At 46.6% G+C, this 19,975-nt stretch overlaps 1 protein-coding gene across 1 annotated transcript in view; it reads left to right on the forward strand.

Moving 5' to 3' along the window:
• COL27A1 (collagen type XXVII alpha 1 chain) overlaps positions 1-19,975 on the forward strand; it is a 147,303-nt gene that overhangs the window by 22,407 nt on the left and 104,921 nt on the right. Inside the window, exons 4-7 of the mRNA XM_065648239.1 lie at positions 500-553; positions 8,789-8,842; positions 13,498-13,551; positions 15,557-15,610. Of these exons, the coding sequence (XP_065504311.1) occupies positions 500-553; positions 8,789-8,842; positions 13,498-13,551; positions 15,557-15,610 (216 nt within the window). The remainder of the gene's footprint in view (positions 1-499; positions 554-8,788; positions 8,843-13,497; positions 13,552-15,556; positions 15,611-19,975) is intronic.

Here is a 19,975-nt window from a genome sequence, read left to right on the forward strand (position 1 = left end):
ACTACTCTGACATGTATGAGTTGACCTCTCCTATATTACAGAGCCACATTTAAGAATTTCCAACATTGACACCAATTTTATTACGTTTTCCAACACGCCGCTTTAAAATATGAGGTGCTGGGATGTGATTATGTCGCAACCCCTGTAGGAACCTACAATACCAAGAACTGTACATCCTCAGCTGGTATGTATTACAGCCCACGCTGTTCCCCCCTCACCGGGGTGCTAACACGTTAAATGCAGCTGTGATCAGGGGAATGTGATCCACAGCACAGAGATGCGAACGCTCTGTCTCTGCTCTGGAATTGTATGCTTCTGCAGATGTTGTTGTGCGTGGCTTTTGTAGAATAAGTTGAAGGGTAATTCTGGCTGTGTTGTTATAACTGGCCTTTCTCCTCAGGTCTTCCCCAAATGATTGTATTATGGATCTCCTTAAAACACTGTCAGGAGTACCATCCGGCTGTGGAATCGTTGTTAATACATATTTTTATTTTTCTAGGGTCCACCAGGTCTGCCGGGCTTACCAGGACCACCTGGCAAGAGAGGATCCCGAGTAAGTGGTTTAAAAATTTCTCTTAATTTGTACTTGCATCTGCTTGTCCTACGGTTCCAAGGGCTGATGTATGTTCCTATGGCTGAGTAATGATTGCTTCAAGCCCCATGTTGAGCTCTGGCCTTCCTCCTTTCTCTCATTCCTGTTAAAGGTTTTCAGGAGGCCACACTGGTGATTTGCAGCCTCCCTGAGCCAAGGTTTGGCATCAGCAAGGGCTGGGGATGAATGTTTCCAAAAGGCTATCAGAAGAACGAGCTCTGTCTGTCTCGCTTTGTTTCCAGTATCCATTCCTTCTTGCAAACCCAGTGCTGCATATTAGCTCTGGCTGCTTTTTGTTCTGTCCTTCACTCTCCCCCGCTTCCCAAATTGTTTCCTTTAAGGTCCTTCACTAGTGGGACCATAAAATACCAGGCTGGAAGGGACCACAAGGATCATCTAGTCCAACCTTTCTTGGCAACAACAATCCTGCACAAGGATGAGCTTTTGTGTTCCTGCACTCTGACTCTTTTCCAGGATCCAGAACAAAATATCTGAGCTGTTGTACTAGATCTATTGCAAATTCCTGAATTTCTTCTTCCTCACATCAAATTCCGATGAAGATCTTTGAACGCTGAGTGCTATGCTGAGGAAACATCTGGTGCTGAGCTAGCTGTGAGAAAAGCTTTCTGCATTGACCTGGCTGCAGAAGTCATCTCCCAAAGCTGGGCAATGTGCCTGACCTGGATAGAGTTACCTGCTGGCACCATTTTCATGGTTGCAAGGTGCTGTCCCGCAAGGAGCGGTCATGGAGCCCATTTCCTGAGCTCTGAACTGATGTGGGTTGGGAATCTAAAGATGCAAGTGTCTGAGGCTGGAAGAAGGGAATATTTGGATCTGTGATCCAGGCAGCATCCTGGCCTGGCAGCAGCAGGAGATTTCCTCACACATACTTGGCCAAAAAACCTCGTGTAATGTCTTTAAAGAACAACCAAGAGGCTAAGAGCTAGCAGGCCGTGCGTTCCCTGAGGACGTTTGTTACAGTCCTGCGAGATCTTGCAGTAACCAGTAAAGATAAACGCACCTCCTTTCTACAACACTAAAAACTAAACCAGAGGATCCCCTGCAGCCTGGGAAATTTTTATAGACAGGACAATCTATTCCACGTTAGATGAAATTTTTATAGGCAGAACAATCCATTCCACGTTAGATATGTTCTTTAATGAAATATCGGCATGACTGGTCGTACAGCCCTTGTGTCTTCTGTTCACAAATACCTGTGCAGCCATCACATCAGTAAACCGCCTGGAGTTTGCAGTTCTTGGCAAGTCCCCATTAAGGCTCAAAGTTTGTTCTTACCCCAGCTCATCACTTGGGAGAGGTGTTTAGTGTTATTTCTTGCCGTCCTGCGTTGTTCAAACTACTCTCCACGTCTGGAGACCCCAGCTGCATCCCCTGTTGCTGTGTGAATAACCAAGGTCTAGCTCTACAACCAAATTCCACTACTTACCGAAACTTGAGTTTTTCTGAAGAAAAAAAAAAGCTTTGTGGAAACCACGTCATGACTTTCTGTGTTATTTCCCAGTCGTGGCATGTTTCATCCTATATTTAAGATGTTCCCCTGAAAGACAATAAGCAACGAAAGATTTCTGAGTTCAGTTCCTGCCAGGGGTGCTGAGAAACAGCACAGGAAAGAGTTCCTAGTTAGGAAGAGCCTAGCCCAGCTGAGCCTGGCTTGGCTCAGACCTCTGCAAAGAGACTGTGCTAATTTTGGGTGGGGGCACAAGGGCCACCCTGTAAATGTCTGGCCTGGAGCACTGAAGGCAGAACTGCTCTGTGCATAAGTTGTTTTGACTTTGCAATGTGTTTCTTCTCGTATTTTATTTTCTTGTGGTTTTGGGGGGGTTGAGGATTTCATTGCAAAGAAGAGGATCTGCCAGCAACTAAGACAGGCTTAGGGGAGTTCTTGCTTCTTTTGCTTTTGTTGTTGTATGAGCCATTTAAAAATAAACGTGCAACAATGCAGGGATTATGTTCTGCCTCTGTTTAACCTGGTCCTCAAACACGGCAGCCACACAGTTCTTACACCAGCCATGGGTAACCCATGAGGTCTCCCACGAGGCTCCAGCCCAATGTTGGAGCTCCTGAGGGGACGTGAACATTGCACGCAACTTCACGGTGCTGATGCCAGGGGAAAGGAAGGATTTTGTCGTTGTCACCAATGCCGTTTATGGCCTAAAGCATGAGACATAATTGCCCTTGTGGTAGCTCGTATAATTTCTGCATTATTAATGCTTGTATAACGGCTTGGCTCATTTGAAGATCTAGTTGCAGCATTTGACTCATGACCTTCTGTAGCTGCGAAGTCCATAGAGTAGCTCTTTTGCTGATGTAGCGCGGTATTTCCTTTGAATTCCATATCGTCTCTGATTTATTTCCCTTTCACCTCTCCGTGTTGATCAGGGTAAAACTAAAGCTCTGATGAGCTTTTGCTTTGAGGGTGAGATTGTGGTCAGTGACAGTTTGTAAGAAAATCTGGCTGATCCCGTGATTCTGCCTCCTTGTTTCCAGCAGATAAGTATCGCTAGACGTGCCAGTACAGTCTGAATGTTGCTCTCCCATGTAAGCGATACCACCTGGTTTGCAATAACAAATGCTAATCTTCATAAAAGCATGAAAGAGTTTGTGTTCAGGACACATCTTGGCATTCCAGTGCCACCCAAGGTGGATAGTGGCAATCTTCCTGAAAATGACAATTTCTCGATTTTTTTTAAAAGCCAATCTCCATTTTAGGAGCATGGAATTCATTTTACTCTGCTCAGCATCAGGGACCCGCTGAGACAGAGTCAGACGTTACTGACATTCTGCTCTCTGCAACTGCGAAGGCAGCAATATATAACAAATGAAAGCCAGGTGTTTCTTCTCATTATTGTATTAGGGACCCTAAGGAAAAAAGTAAAAACGTTGCAGTTCTGATGTCTGGAAATGATGGCTAATAACACTTCCTGAGGAGCTCTGCGAACCTGTATAGATATTGCTGTATCGGTCACGTGTCCTTTACAGGAAGGTTTCTCTCTGTGTCCAGCTGGGCTGGTTTTCAGCTTCTATGCCTGCGTGAAAGAACTTGAGGCGTAATCAAGAGATCTGTCCACTCCGCTTCTCATCAAATGAATGTACCACCTGCCTCGACAAGTGTCTGTGTGAGGTCTGAGGTGCCTCTTGAAGGGAACGATGGTTTTAGCAATGAAGGTTTTCCCCAGGTTTCTGTGATGTGAAAGCACTTTGCCAGGTTCACGGTGGGACAGCTGCTCCATGGTGTGTGTGTGAGCGGTGCCACTCGGGTACATGCCCAGCCCACCCGCACAGAGCGGTTCTGTGCAAGCGATTGTGTGTTACGCTTCGTTTCTGCAGATGACCTTTGCGTTTCTCCAAACATCGAGCTTTGGCGGGGAGGCCGTGCGTGGGGCTGGGTTTGCTAGCAGGGCTGTGCTAACAAGCTCGACAAGGAGCTGTCAACACAGGGCTCCCAGCGGAGCAATAACTCCTGCAGCATCGCAGCTCGGTCCTGCCGCACCCAGGACTCAATGAGCTTCCTTCCCCCGCTGTCTGCATCAGGGGCTTTTGTTGGCACATCTATGTTGATCACAAATTGCGACTCGTTGCAGTCCTCACTGGTATAGTTAGACCAGCAAACTACACAAGATTTAGTCAGGTATGTAGAAAAGTACTGTGAACCGTGATACTTGGTCCAAAAACCTGGCCTGACAAGGAGATGAAAGCATTGGGCATCGCTCAGGAGCAAACTTGAACTTCTAGCATGTCAAATTTCCACAAGTTCTTCATTTGAGCAACCTGGTTTAGGGGAAGGTCTCCATGCCCACGGCAGGGAGGTTGGAACTAGATGATCTTTAAGGTCCCTTCCAACCCAAATCGTTCTATGATTCTATAAAATGCTGCTGTCCAGACATGTGCCATGTAAACCCTGGTTCTCTGTCCCCATCCTACGTGAAGGAGACAGCTCGCTGACACGTGATAGACAGGAATCCGGTTGTTGGCTTCACTTCCAGGACAGCAAGGCCTTTAGATGTGGTTAAACTTTCCAAAACGCTTACGTAATTTAGGAAGCCAGATTCCCTGGAAGTCGATCTCCATCTTTAGCAGGGGAGCAAACTCAGGTACAAGGGATGTGTTGTACCCATGTTCCCACAATGGGTCAAAGGCAAAATTGGGAAGAAAAACCCTGGCATGCTGTTATTGCTCCCGTTTTATTTAACCTCCCTGACACAACACAGGAGAAGTCCAAATTAATGGGTGAAGAGAATATGTATGTGCTCCCTGATGCTTTGGGATGCTCTTGCCATCCTCCTGTGAACCTTAGCAGCTTGAAAGATTGCAAGGTCCCAGGGTAACATGTCCCTGTTACATCTGGTCTGTGGTCGCAAAAAATCTCCCTTTCCTTCAAAATGCAGGGCTTCCCTCCTAAAACAAGCAAGAACTTAGTCAGCTATAGAGGTTGCCCAGTATCCTCATTCTGTTAGGAAGATTTTCCAATTTCTGAAAAGAAGTGTTTAAAGAAACAGTTTGTTTGGCTTCTCTTCAAATATTTAGCTCATTTTTCAGCAAGCCAGAGGTCAAAGTGGGTTCGGTAGGTCGGGAGCAGAAAAAGTTGCTTTACACAGTGAAACCCCAAGACATAATGAGTTTTGAATGAGTGGTCATTCTCTGGTTGGAGCTTTCTAGCATTTAGCAGGAGTTTGGAGGAATTATTTTTCCCCTCATTGTGAATGCAGGAGGGATGGGGGGAGCGGTGCACAGTTACACTTTTGTTAATTTTTGCCAGCTGTGAACCATTACGCATAAAAGCGCTTCTGTGAGCAGGGTCCCATCTCCAGGCACGTCACCGAGATGAACCGGATGGCACAGTGCAGTTCTCCAGTAGCATCATTCACGTAAAAGACATTCCGGGGAGATTACAAACCCCCGTCACCTTTGGTAATTCCCCCCTTACTTGGAGAACACATTCGGGGATTGTTCTGGTCTCCATGCCACTGAGCTTTGGGCAACTGCTGTCCCATGGTAAAATTTTCCGTGGAATTTTCTAGCGCAAGCCTTGGAAGATTTCACATGCAAGCTTGCTGCTGGATCAGATTGTTTCAGCAGTTCTAAGGGAGCCAAAGTGGGCAGATAAACAGGCAGGCATGCAAATAGTGATACGCACTGTGGGATTTTTTAATTCAGTGGTCTCAGCATTGTCCCATCCTGCGTGTAGAAAAGAGGAGCAAAACTAATGTATTGATGATAAATATATCTAGGAGAATCCCAATTTCTAGAAAGGAGTGAGAAATTGAATTAAATCCAGTTTAGCATGAGTAAAATATAGCTATTAACTATCGAAATACCAAGTAATTAACTCTTGAATTGCTTCTCCATGAAAAGAGGGCTGTTTCTGGGAGCGCTGGTTGGAGATGAGTAATTCCGCTGGGCACAGTAAGAGAAGAGGAACGAACGTTGGACAGGGTTCGATAAAACAAGGGTGGGTACTTGGGGGCGTGATGACTATTATTGGAGCTTGTAGATTGGCGTGTGGATTAATTTGTAAGGCCTGTGGGTTCAGATTTGGCATTGCTGACAGCTCCTGAGGTGGATGCTGTCCTGCACCTTTTGTTACTCAGCCCATCTAACTGTCCCACAGCGCATCTTCCTCCTCTGCCAAGAATATGGGTGTAATCACAGATTCGGGACTCACCGTGTTGGAACACATCCAGATCCCTTATTTTTCACCATTTTTAGGCCTGCTGCCAGACTAGGCCCTTTTCGCTCCGCAGTTATGAGAGCAGTTTAGCATGTCTAGCACAAACCCCAGACTTGGTTGCAGCAGTTTCTTGTGTCCCAGCCTGGACTTCCCACCGTCACTTCATCAGCGGGATGCGGCCACTTCTCACTCGAATAAAACCACATTGGTCTTTGGGAAGAAGATGAGTCTCTGACCCTCCTTTGCCTGGATTACACGCTATGAGTCTCATCAAATTCAGTGGTAAAGGCTCCATTTTATGTCAAGAGCCTGCGTTTTTCATAATCACATGTTTCGACCCTGGGACTAGATTCTTTCTCCCTTCTTCCCTCCTTTTGGTTAAGGCTTTTTATGACTGTGTGTTGCTGTGCTTTGGTTTGGCTCTGGAAGACACTGCACCAAATTTTGCTGGAGATGTGATTCCTCTCTTACCCCGGAGCTCTTGATTAGCAGCTGAGCTTCTTGTGGTCCAGGTTTCCTCCTGGAAATTCTCGTTTTCAGGCAGGTCACACCAAACCATGCGGTTCCCTCCGGTCTGACGCTGTTTTCAGTCTGCCCCAGGCTATGGTGGAGCACGGGTCTCAACTCACTGCGCTGAAATGGGCTTTGGGCCAAGCTGCCTGACTCCGAAGTCGAATATCAGCTGAATTCCCTCCTCAAATCTAGCAGCAGTCTGGATTTATGAGCCCTTTTCAGAGCTACCTAGATTATTGCTTACACGTAAGAGCTTTTTAGGAACTCATCTTTTATAGAGACTTTACTGTTCTGATTTCTGTCACTTAATATTAATTTTCATGCATATCTGAGACTTGGCTTGAAGCGCTTTTGCTACCACAGGGTTGTTGAATTACCTTTAGCAGCACATTAAGTCTCTGTTTCAGTGTCCTGCCCAGTGAGGTAACAGATGATGCCATAGTTTGCTGGGAAGATTAATTTGAGACAATGCAATGCTCAATTACTCCGGTTATAGCAGTTATATGGGTTTTCAAATGACAAGTCGATACTCAAATACCTTAATTGTAATTAAAGTTTTTTCAATTTCATTGGAAAGTCACAGCCAGGCTAAACTCTCAGAGAATTTCAGGCTGAGAATTTGGAAGGAAATTAAGAATGGAACAATAAATGGATTTGGTTTCAGGCTGAAAATTTGGAAGGAGTTTAAGAATGAGACATTTAATCTATTTGGGTAAAAAAAGCCATTTGAAAAGCTCGTCTTCAGCCTTTTAATTGAACAACCTCTTACAGCAGAGCAGCATGTGTTGTGAAATGGCACTGAGCACTCAACAACTGTCTATGCCACAAGATACAATAGCTAAATAAAAAACCCCATTATTTTCTATTACAGTGTAGTAAAAATAAAACTGAATAGACATCAGCGCGCCGATGTCCTCTCAGAAGAGGGCGAGGGCCCTGAACTTGGATGGCAGTCGCGTGTTGAACTGCAGTGATTTTTCCTTGGAAATCAGACCCTGCAGATTGCGGCCCCACATCTGCTGAATTGCTCATCAGAAATACTAGAGCTCACTCAGAAAGTGTGCGAGTGGCTTTTTATCCCCCAGGCTCTGCTCCTTCTCACTAGAGGGCATGTTAAAGTGCTCCTTGTGGTGGTGTAAATCTCAGACACGGTCTTGGCAGAACAGGAGCCCTTGGAAATGAACCTTCAGGTTGTTTCATCTCCCAGGAACGTGTTCAAGAGGACTTAGAATTGTTATTACTTCTGCCTGAAAGGTTAACAGATCTTCTGTGCTGTATACAATCCTGGGATAAACTATTCCTAGCTGCTTATTCCAGATAACTCCTTAAATAGTCTTCGGAAAATATGCAGAGTGCTTTTAAAACACGATGTAAAAGGAGGTTCAGCTGTATGTGATCTGAGGTAGATACTCTGACAGTGCCACTGGCTTGTGAGACCTGTGCAAAAATATAGATTTAAATGGTTTAAACAGGGACTTACCTCTGCTCCCCTCATTTTACTGTCTATGCATCCAGTCTCTTTCTAACCTCTAAAGTTGAAAATCTGACTGCCTTTTAGGGTAAATGAGTTCATTCCAAATAGCCGAACAATTTCCCTTTAGTAATTGCTTCTGTCCTCTTCCATTTTTGCTAAATAAACTGTTAACACCCCACATAGTTCCACTCCCCTCTGCATCACATCCATCTCTTTCTGCTGGGGCTCCTTGTAAGAGCTTTGTCTCCCCTGACCCCAAGGGAGTTTCTGTTCCTGGTTGTGGAATATTCAGTGTACCCAAATCGCCCTGTTGTCACGACACATCTTGTGACAGACACGTCACCTGTAAAGGTGGGTGGGAACCAGGAGCCAAGTTGCAGCAGTGACGGGGTGATGAGGGTCCTGTTGCTGCTGTGCTCCTGGGTCTGTCCACAACCTGTGACCTTCCGCAGCTCCCAGGACTGATGCAGGTGCCTATTGACTCTTTTTGACTCTATTTTGTGTTCGTTGTGTTTTTTAGGGTCCCCCAGGTCCCCACGGAAACCCTGGCTCACCTGGCCCCCCAGGCCCAAAAGTAAGTATTACTTGGCGCAAGGAGCTTTTCTGTCCCCATTTCAGAGGACGTCCCGGAGGGGTGTTCAGCTTTTTTATCCTGTTCCACACAAAATGACGAGAGGCTGAAGCTGTTTCTCCCCTCTCCTCTGCTCACACGCAGCCGCAGCCCTTTGCTGTACTACTGAGAGACCCTGCTGTGTGCCTCAGTTCTTGGTGCTCCCTCCTTTCAAAGGCTGCCTAATTAGGATCCTGCTTAAGCTGTGCCCATGCCAGGGAGCAAACCGCAGTGTTGAGAGGAGGGTAGTGGAATCCTCACACTCCAGAGCCTCGCCAGGTCTGGATTCCTTTGCTTTCTCATTGCTCTTCTCTGGATTTCGCAGCCCGTTCCTCCACCTTTGGGTCTGGATGGGGTGGGGAGGACCGGCAGCACCCGGCATCTTCCTCCACCATCCTCTTCCTCCTGAAACTCCCTCGTCTCTTCTGCTCCTCTCCAGAGTTTCAGGGAACCCTGAACCCCATTAGTGCTCCCAAACCGATCCCCTTGCTTCCTTCCAGACATCCTCCTCTCTCCCCTGCGGTCTCCCAGACCTCCTGCAGTGCCCGGATCCCCATGTTTTGTCCTTTTCTCCTGCACACCCGTTCTCCCCAGGGTGCTGCAGCCGGGTGGGAGCTGGAGCTCTGCAAGGTGGGGGTGACCCCCCCCAGCCGGACCCCCTCCCTTTGCATGGGATTTCAGCACAGCCACAGCTCCAGCTCACCCAGTGCCCCGCAAAACCCTTCAGAGAGACGTTTTCATTGCCAGCTCCTTCCTGTGGATAAGGCTTTGTGCTACCTTAACACTGCGAAGTTCCTGGGAAATTAGTTTGGATTGTTTTGGTGTCATAGTTTACAAAGAAATAGATTTATAACACCTATCTGGGACTGCAGAATAGTTGAGTTTTGAAAGGCAGTGCTTAATAGAGGTTTTCCCTACCAAGGAAGCTGTGGGGTGTCTCAGCCAAATGCAGAGAAAGGTACAAGCAAGAGTCCTTTCTTTTCATGATCTCATCAGTAGGCAGAGATGTTATGAACACTATTGATGCTCTGGGAAAAAGATTCTGGAAACTTGGCATGCTGCCTCTATGTGATTAAAAATTAGGCACTGGAGACCTGCTGGTGAACAGCAGCTGGTTTAAATTCTAAAGTGTAGTTATATGGCCTGAAAAGTGAGGCTGTAAAAGTTCTACATCTTAGTGTTCTGCGTTTATTGTCCATCGATGACTTCCAGATCATACTTGTTGAGTTTTATAAGTGAAATCAAAGTTCTTTTATCTAATTTCCAGCCCTGCAAATTCAGCCTGGTCCAATCTGTAAAGTCAAACTACGATTCTATGCTATCGGATTAAAAAAAAAAAAAGAAAAACCAAAACAAAACACTTTTAGTCTGATACCTTGTCAGAAATCATAATTTGCCTGTAAAGCTGTATTCAGTTGGTGTCCTACTAGAAACAAAAACTTCCTGCAAGCATTTTTCCTATATTTTGCTGCACAGTCTGGCAGCAGGAAGCCCTCAGCGGATGGATAGCTGTAGTAGTCTGCGGCAGAGATACATTGATGTTGGTCTGTGCAGTGTATTTTAGTTTTGTCCAGCCACCATTTGCAGGATTAGGCTGTTTTACATGGTGCTTCATCAAAAGAAGTGTTAAGTTTGCAATGGGATGTGAGATCTGTAGCTCAGCCCAGGCCTGGGCATCATTTCACCCCTCGCAGGGGGACCCTGCTAAGCCATGATTGCCAGATCTTTGCATGTGAAGCACTTTTTGCAAGGTGTGTATCAGATCCCAGAGTTTTGACTTCCCTCCTTCCTTTCATTTCTGTGGCATTATGACAGTCCCAGAAGATGGATTTTGCAAAAAAAAAAAAAAAGAGATATTTCACCCCCTTACATTTTAAATGCGTCTATCCTTCACCAGGCTTGACAGCCATGACTAACACCAACTCATTGTCACTTAAGAAGTAACCCACGAGCATAATTTTTATCAGCTGGATTAACAGAGCACTTGTAAGGCTGGGCAATCGGGTGCATACCAGGGCGGTGATGTGGCTTTGCAGCTGGCAGAGATGTGGCGTTTGTGCATTGCACTGGTGAGCACCAGCGCGTGTGCTGGGACTGCTGCACTTCGGGGTCTGTCCTGTGCAGAGTCCACCTTGTTCTCATCACTGGAGCTGAGCTCTTGTAATCCCTCGGATTTAGGAAGCTGATGTTTTGCACAGAGCTCCATGGAGCTGTTGAGCCAAATTCCCGCTGATCTGCTTGGGCACAGTTCCATCGACTTCAGTGACGTTACACCCACTCGTGCCACCTGAGAATTTCACCCGTTGTGCTTTTCTCAGCAATTTATAACGTCCAACTGCTTAAAGGGGCTTCTTGCCACTTTTCGCATTCTGTTTGTTGTCCTTGGCAGCTGCAAAATCGCAATTGCATCTAGTTAGCAAAGGCTGATTATAGTAGATAACCTCTTAAATGGCTGTAGGGCATAAGTTGTGGCTGGCTGTGTGACCTGTGAGCTGCCGCTGGGACCAGGAGGGGCATTTTGCAAACGACTAGATGCAGCTCTGAGGATGCCCTAATAGAGTTTAGGATTGGGAGGAGGATTAGCTGTCAAACAGGATGTGTTTTCGAAAGCCATTACAAGGCTTGGGTTTGCATCTCTCATCTGGAGGCTTTCGGCATCAGGCATTAGTATGATTTGCTTAGACAGATCTTCTGGATAAATGTCTCTTGTTATAGTGCTAGCAAAAAATTGCATTTTCCTTTTAGTGAATGGTTTGGCTCCAAGATAGCTCATCAGTTTGACTCACTGATGTTTAAAATGCTATTAGTAGGATTGCAGAGCTGAGGTGTTTAAATTGCACAGCTCTAGACTTCTCCCAGGTAGCGATGGACAAGGCCAAGGCTAATTCAGATGTTGTGGTTGCTGCGTGAGAAGAGTTGGGCAATTCGTCCCCAATTTCAGCCCTGCTGCCACCGTGCTGATTAATCTCAGGAAGCGTGATCCTGCTTGCGGCCGAGTTCTCCACCTGTGTGATGGTTTCAGCAGCGTCGAACACAGAACCGTGATGTAAAGCACAGGCTTTGCTAATGTGATCTGGAGCCCCCCAGGGAAACATGTGAGAGGCTTGTATTCATTTACGTGGCTCAAAGTCATTGCATTGAGCACATGGCAAGATTTAGGGAGAGTGGTGGGTGTCTACCTGCTGCAGTAAATTAATTTTGCAGGGTAGAAATGAATACCCTGTGATCCTGCAGACTGCTCTAATCTACTCCAAGCAGTTGTAGCACCCACTGACCGCTCTGAAGCTCAAAGAGTGGGAGAATTGCCCTGATAACAGCTGCGCACACAGCGAGATGATCCGCCTGACTTCATTGACTCACATTTACTACTTGGAAAGCGGGCAGCCCTCATTCAGAATTTGCACAGATGCATCTGCCTTGAATCAGCAGTGCTCCCTACAGTCCGTAGCCAAGTAGTCTCAGTCCCTGAACCTCGCAGCTCGTGGTGGATGGTGGAGGAGGAGAAGGGGAGATTTGCACCCTGTGCAAGGTGGGAAGGACGTGTGGAACGTAGCCGAGGGACGCTGCATGGGAAAGCTGCTCAGCCATAGCTGGGCCTTTGTGCTGCTAATGAGAGAAGCCAGTTAATAAATGCTATTATTCCTTTGTAGAGACTCACCTTCCTTCCAAGCCCTTCACTTTACGAGCATTAATTAACCCTCACAACTGTCGTGTGCTTGCTGGTTGGTTCTGAATCCCATGCTGCTGATGTGGCACACAGAGGTTTGGACTTGTTGATGATCGCAGGGGTGTTACATGGCCAGTGCCTGACACTGGGACACCTGTGTCCCAGCTGAGACGCTAACAGACCTAAGCTGCTTTGTGTGCTAAGCCTTACCCTGCCACAAGAACCTGCTAGTTTTTCTTACTTCTATCTCTCACCCCATTAGGTGCACACATCACCTTTCCACCTTTTCAGAATTTGAGCTGGGATTTTCAAAGGAATACTAGAATTAGTTGTTCAAATGCTGCTGAAATTCCAGCCTGTGTTCATCGGAAGATCACAGTCTCAAATTGTAACTTCTCTCATCGTGGTTGTTAAAAAGGAAAATAAGGAATGATGCCACATAAGAGAAAGTGTGCCTATTTTTTCTACCACCTGAAAGCCTCACAATTGCTCTGGCTGTTGGTAGTGTCTAATTAGCTTAACTTTCTCTGCAGTTTCATCTGTTCCACACAGTTAAAAAAGCAACAGCATTTCCCAAGTTGGATGGTTTAGGCACAGTAATAGGCTTGGTAATTATTTTTGTGATGATAGTTGTAGACAAGGAAGAAATCACAGCTGTCTAGTCTAATAAGTATCGAAAGTCCTGACATTGCCTTCTTCCAGTCATCCTTTCTTTAGTCAATTTAATACTGTCAAATACTATTTAAAACTCGATGCTTTAGCAGCAGCAATCACTCACCAAAACCAGCTCCAGCAAAACAGCCATACCCAGGGACTTTAATATATGTGGGATGTCAGGGCGAGACAGAGATAAAACAAAAGGTTTTTTCAATTTGGAGGCCAGGTGGAAGCACAGCTACATCTGTAGCCTGGGTTCTTGGACTGTGTCATTCACTGAAGTTTTTCATTTCAGGGTCAGAAAGGCGACCCCGGGTTGTCACCTGGAAAAGCTCGCAATGGACAGAAGGTGAGATGCTGCCCAGGGTGCACAGACATCAAACCGCAGCGCGATTAAAGCCTTGTGCATACATGTGGAGTGAGTTCATACCACTGCTGCTCCAGTAGACTTAGGACCAAAAATTAAGACTTAGACCCCAGATTCTGGACTAAAAAGAGTTAGCTCAGGTATTGCCCAGAGTGCACTGAAGTGCCTGCTGCCACAGCTTTTTGTTGTCCAAATGTTTATCCATTTTATGCACAATATGCAGCCCAAACTTATGTCCCTGCTGCTGCAAGCACGTGGCTACTTAAGCTGGGTATTTAAACCAGCGCATACGAGATAGAGCCGCATCTCGCCAGCCCTGGGCAGGCAGCTGTGGAAAGAGGCAGTCCCAGGATATGGAATAAGCTTTTTGAAGGCAAAGGCAAGGATGTTCTTGCCGAGGAGCGGTGAAACGGTGCTTTGCCTCATGTCACATAGGCTTCCCGCAGCAGATCTCCCTGTCCTGCTGATGGAGAAAGGGACACTTCTGAGACCACAGCCCGCGCAAGGCATGGACCCTGCTGTGTGATAACCACAGGCCTTTCCACCACCCTCTGCTCAAATCAACACAGCTGGGAAGTGTGGCTGGTTTCTGGATATAGCAACTGTTAAGGATCGGAGTTCTGCTAATTCTTGTCAATAAATTACAACTCCCTTTTTTGCTGTTTCACAGCTGAGCGATTTTTACTGAGGCAACGAGGCTTCACAGAAGTCTAGAAATGAGTAGGAGAGCAACCGGGGCTCCACAACATCTGCCTCAATTAGTTCTTTCAGTGGTGCCTGCACGATGTTTCATAACTCGTGCCCAGGGCAAGAAGCCTGGTTCTCTTCCTTTCTTCATAAGCCTTGCTATAACTGCACAGCTAATAGAAAGCATCAGCCATTGAGAACTTAGGCCCTTCATTTGAAACCAGATGCCTCCATGAAGCACAGAGAGCCACACCAGTGCAAGATGAAGGGTGACGCTAGAAAACATTGAGAAGGCTGAGTCTGAAACGATGCTTTTAACTTAACAGCATGAGATGCCTTTTGAAATTTCTGGTGCGCTGCATCCTAATGGCATTACATGGAAATCATCCGCCCGCGGAGTCTGGAACTGTTTTCTTGCAAGCATGCTCAGTGCAAGAAAGGGAGAGATCCAGATCACTTTTAGCTCATGTTAACAAGGCTTTATTCCTGTTAGCAGTAATAGAAACAAGAAGTTTCCAGCAGGAGTTTGGAGCGATGCCTAATTTTCAAGCTAGATAGTCCAAACATATTTTCAGTAAGCAGGCACAGCGCAGTGTTAGAGGCTCTAAAGGGCTTTGTGAACCTGGTCAGAAGAGGCCAAAACGGGCTTGTACAGATGGATTGGGTGTTAGAGAGGTCTCACAGCAAAGCGCTTCTGCATTCCTATAATGGCTTGGGTCTGCCAGCTGGGATGTCATGCAGTCACTTTTCAGAAGTACAGGCCATGGAAAAAACCTCCCACCAACTGCCTGCAAAGGTTCAATCCATGTCATATAGGCAGGTTAAATAATTATCCCAGGTGGGTTAAATAATTACACCATCAGCACCATCTGAACTGCAGCCGTGGGCTGAGCCAGTGCAGTAGCGGAGTCTGAGCACTATCACAGGATTTGGCAGGAGGTACCTGTTGTTCGTGTTGCATTTAAAAGCTAAAATTTCCTTGCTTTGGTGATTTAAATGCCTATCAAAAGGAGATGGAAGCATGTGACTGAATGAGATCATTGAAAAAAAATAAAGCATTCATTCTGCTGGCAAAAAGCTGGACTAGCAGCAGCTGCCATTAATTAGCTGGGTTTATTATTTATATTAGCTAGTTAACAGAGATGATGTCTAAGTCTACACTTATTATCTGGTCAGTTTTTGAAGAGTTGCAATTAGAATCAGAAATATCGATAGCTGGGTGCTAATAATTTCAGTAACAGTATGCTAGGTATAGGGAAAACATTGCTGAAAACTAATGCAACTTGTTTGCTTCCTACAGGGAGACGTGGGCTTACCTGGTTTGACTGGGTTCCCTGGACCACCTGGGAGAAAGGTAGGAGTATGTTCTTTTCTAGTGGACTAGATTGCTGGTTTTATTTTTAAATGGCTGTGCCCAGCAAGATCATGGAGCAGATCCTCCTGGAACATAAGGAGGTGATTGGTGACAGCCAACATGGCTTCACTAAAGGCAAGTCATGCCTGACAAACTGGGTGGCCTCCTACAGTGGAGTTACAGCACTGGTGGATAAGGGAAGGGCAACTGAAGTCATCTACCTGGACTTGTGCAAAGCATTTGACACTGTCCTGGATGGCACCCTTGTCTTGAAATTGGAGAGACGTGGATTTGATGGATGGACCACTTGGGGGACAAAGAATTGGCTGGGTTGTCGCACTTGAAGTGTTGTGGTCAATGGCTCAATGTCCAGGCGGAGACCAGTGATGCGTGGTGTCCTCAAGGGTTGATGTTGGGACCGGTGCTGTTTAACGTCTTTGTCGGCAACACGGACAGTGGGATCGAGTGCACCCTCAGCAAGTTTGCTGACGACACCAAGCTGTGTGGTGTGGTCGACACACTGGAGAAAAGGGATCCATCCAGAGAGACCCTGACAGGCTTGAGAGGTGGGCCTGTGCGAACCTCATGGTGTTCAACAAGGCCAAGTGCTGTTTGATAGCTGAGCTCAGTGGACATGACTCCCCTTCCCAGCAAGCCAATACCGACATAAAAGCTGAACAGTTAAGATTAGCACCATGTTTCAATCACTTCACCAGTCAATGGGCCATTGAAGATCTACTGTTCCTCAGGCCAATTAACTGCACACAAACACCCACTCAGGTATGCTGTAGGGCTCTAGGGAGAGAAAGAAGGTGGGGAGGAGGCTGAAGGAAACCCTCCATCTCCATGACTGTTTGTTGTACGCTTTATATTAGAATCAAATTGCCAAGAGCAGGGGCTGGGTTCGTTTTTCTGCTTCCAAGGCTGGTCACGCTTGGGGTGCTGTGCGGAGGTAGGAGCAGCAGAGTGATTAGTGACTGATCTTCTGCTGTCACAAACAAGCTCTAACAAATAGGGTGCAAAGAATACCATTTTCTTGGTATAACAGCTCATAAAACAAAACCTTGTGGTTATGATCAGCAAAATGCAATGTCGGGAGTGCGAGGACTCATAGTGGAAAAAGTGGAGAAGAAATAGGAGATTGAACAAACATTCCTGCGTCCAGTACCTGGCCTTCACATCTGATTTCAGCTCCCCCAGGACAAGGCAATGGCAGGAATATGCTTCTGTTTCTTCAAGTAAGGAGCGACTTGGATGCTGACATTTTTTCCTTTGGTGCAGCTTAAAAAAACCACCTCCCAGTAGCAGTAGTCTGGCAGTGGTTTTGGTGTAACCTGGCTTTTATTAGCATCCTGCATTAAGAAAAAATTTACAGCTGCTGGAGAAATGTTTGGAAAAAAAATCTTTTTTTATCTGGATTCCCTGCTGGCATTCTCCCAGTGAAAATATGCTGGTGTTTGGCTGAAGGTGGGCAACACATCCTGGCTACCAGAAAACAGCAACGCCTTGGAAATGGATGTTCCTCCTGCTCACTCCATGGAGAGACTGTGAAAAGAGTTCTGAGGGCTTTGATCTGAAAACACCATGTAGAAACTTTCAAATAGGCAAAATATTTCACCAGGAGAAACAAAAATACTTTTCCCACTAAATGAAACAACTGGCTCAGCAGCATGAGCTCAAGCTACAACCAAGCAGCACGTGGGTTTGGGTAGCGCGGCTCCCACCACAGTTGGTGAGAGCCTGGCCCAGGTTGGCCAGAGAGGTGGTGGCTGAACCATCCCTGGAGACATCCCAGGCCAGGCTGGACGGGGCTCTGAGCAACCTGAGCTGGTGCAGATGTCCCTGCTCATGGCAGGGGGGGCACTGGGGGAGCTTTGAGGGTGCCTTCCAACCCAAACTATTCCGCGATTCTATGATTTTGCTTGCACCCATCTACGAGTATATGAAAGTGCCTTTCAAGTGGCAGATATAATCTCATCCTCTCCACGCAGAGCAAATGTTGCTCTTGCTGACCAGCAGTTCTGGGGAATGGTGGCAGGACTTGGCTGTCCCCTCTGCCCTTCCCTCGAGTGCCTACGAGGTGGCTTTGGCTCTGTGTTGGGGACTGCAGGTACAGTTGCCCTGCAGACACGTCTCAGCAGAGCTCTGCACCATTGCTCCCAGCATCACCCACTGTGGAGGAGAAAATGGTTGTAGCAAAGTACGAGATTGTAGAAGACAGCGGTGAGAGAGGAAAAAGCTTCACTGAAGTTACTCAAGCAAAGGCAGAGCTAGGAATTGGTCAGAGCTTCAAAACACACCCTGTCCTACAGATCCCATTTGCTGGGCTCTTCACATTTCTTGTCAAAGTGCAGGATGATCCTTTTTAGTGAAGAGAGTGTGGATTATAAATATCATCACAGATGAGTAAATCCTTCACTGGAGTGCAATTTCCTTTCTAAATCACAGCCCTTTGTGTTGAGCACCCTGTAATCATCAGGAAGAGTTTGGATAAAAGAGCAAATGCAGTTGTTTTCATACCCTCTGCCCTGTCATTTTAGTGCTATTTGAAGAGGATTTTAGCAGGTAAATAGTTTTACATTGCAGCCAGCTTTAGCGTACACAAGCTTTTCTGTTTTCGCCTCGTTATAATTAACCCGAGACAGAAATAACTGCAGTATACTATAAAGAAACACATGTTCAAAGCTTCCCAGAGCTCATTATATATAGTGAGGAGGATATTTAACAGGATGCAACAGTAGTAGAATGTCTATATATTTAACTTACGTGCCATTCACTTACCATTATAGAGACCGCAATGCAATGCATGGTGCAGACGTTAGCTCAGGATGTGCTTTGAGCATCTCAAGGGATTGTCGTCTCACCACCTGCACTGGATGGACAGCACAGGCTTGAGACATGTGTCCTGCAGGACCCCGGTCTGAGCAGAATGGTTTGGAGCAGCCAAGCTGGGCATCTCTTTTTTTATCACTGAAGGGAGCAAAACATCTCTAAGTGTTTGTATCCATGGAAGTAGGTGCTCCAGCTGTCTGGAGACAAAGGTATCTCCCGCTCCAGGCTGTGGCTGGAGGAGCTGGGCAGAAGCCCCAGAGGGAAACTTGTGGAGTCCAAGCTAAATCCCAGGGCACATCTGGAGATGCTGAACCCAGGGCTGTTTCTGTTGGCAGCTCTCGGAGCAGATGCTCTCCATCTGCACAATGCCCTGCACATCCATGTTCCAGGGACGGGTGGTACCAATACAGAGCCGTCCACACCGGGGTGGGTCTGGACCTTTGCAAAGCATCTTCACCTTCAGGCCAGACGCCTGACCAGGGTGGAGCATCCTCCCTCCTTTCTGCTGATGCTGAGCATCTGTCTTGGAGCCAGGGAGAGAAGAAGAGAGGATCTCATGGGGCAGATTCCTGGAGAGGGGCAGGGAGCCCTGTCTGCGGTCCTTCTCCAAGAGCTGCTGAGGCACTTCCAGTGAGGAACCGCTGGCTGAAATGCATGGACAGACTTTGGAAAAGGACCTTCTAGATGGTTCAAGTAAGGGTTAGCTGGTAGCAAAATGGTCTTTGAGGTCAGGCATCACCTTCTCAGGGGGTGCAGCGTAGTCAAACGAGCGTGGGCCATGGTACATCAACAAGGTCAAGCAAAAGAGAATCTGCGAAGAGGGAATCAACATTTTCTTCCAGGCCAAAATATCTGAAATAATAAGCAAGAAGGAATGCAAAGGGGAGCGGGTAGTAGCCAGCATGGCTGAGCGCATTGCATACCTCCGCCAGCAAAGACTTAGGCTGCAGGTCTAGAATAGCCCGTGGGAAGAATAAAAAATCCATTAAGCAGAGGTGTGGACCTGAAAGCCAGAAACAGGCCTGGGCTCATCTGGTGAATGAAGTAAAAGGCCAAGTTCTCAGCCAAACCGGGGTCTGGCTGTGGCTTCCAGAGCAGGGGGGATGCTCCCCAGTGGGTTTGCAGATGGGTGACATGTGCCAGGAGCTCTGGCTGGGGACAGGGACTGAGCTACACTTGGCAGTTGTAAGCCACCCTGAAAGAATTTTGTAACTTCTGTAGTATTTGTGCAAGGATGGTTTCTTGTTTGTTTTCTCTCTCCATTTGTTTCAACTTAAATTTTCTGTCTTTTTTTTTTAATCTTTCTAGTAGCACAGCTAAACAGTCATCTCTGTAACTGAATTTAATATTCTAATCTGCTCTGACTCCACATGATGGAAAAGAGTTTGTTTTAAATAGCTGAAGCAAGATAATAAAGGAGACAGGGGAAAAAAAAAATCCGAACTGCCTGTCACTTGCAGAATTTACTCAGTGTTTGAAGAGAGCTCTGTGTAAATCCTGGAGAAAGCAAACTCTCTTAAAATACATACTGAT

Source organism: Caloenas nicobarica, chromosome 19, assembly GCF_036013445.1.
Source record: "Caloenas nicobarica isolate bCalNic1 chromosome 19, bCalNic1.hap1, whole genome shotgun sequence".
NCBI classification, from domain to species: domain Eukaryota; kingdom Metazoa; phylum Chordata; class Aves; order Columbiformes; family Columbidae; genus Caloenas; species Caloenas nicobarica.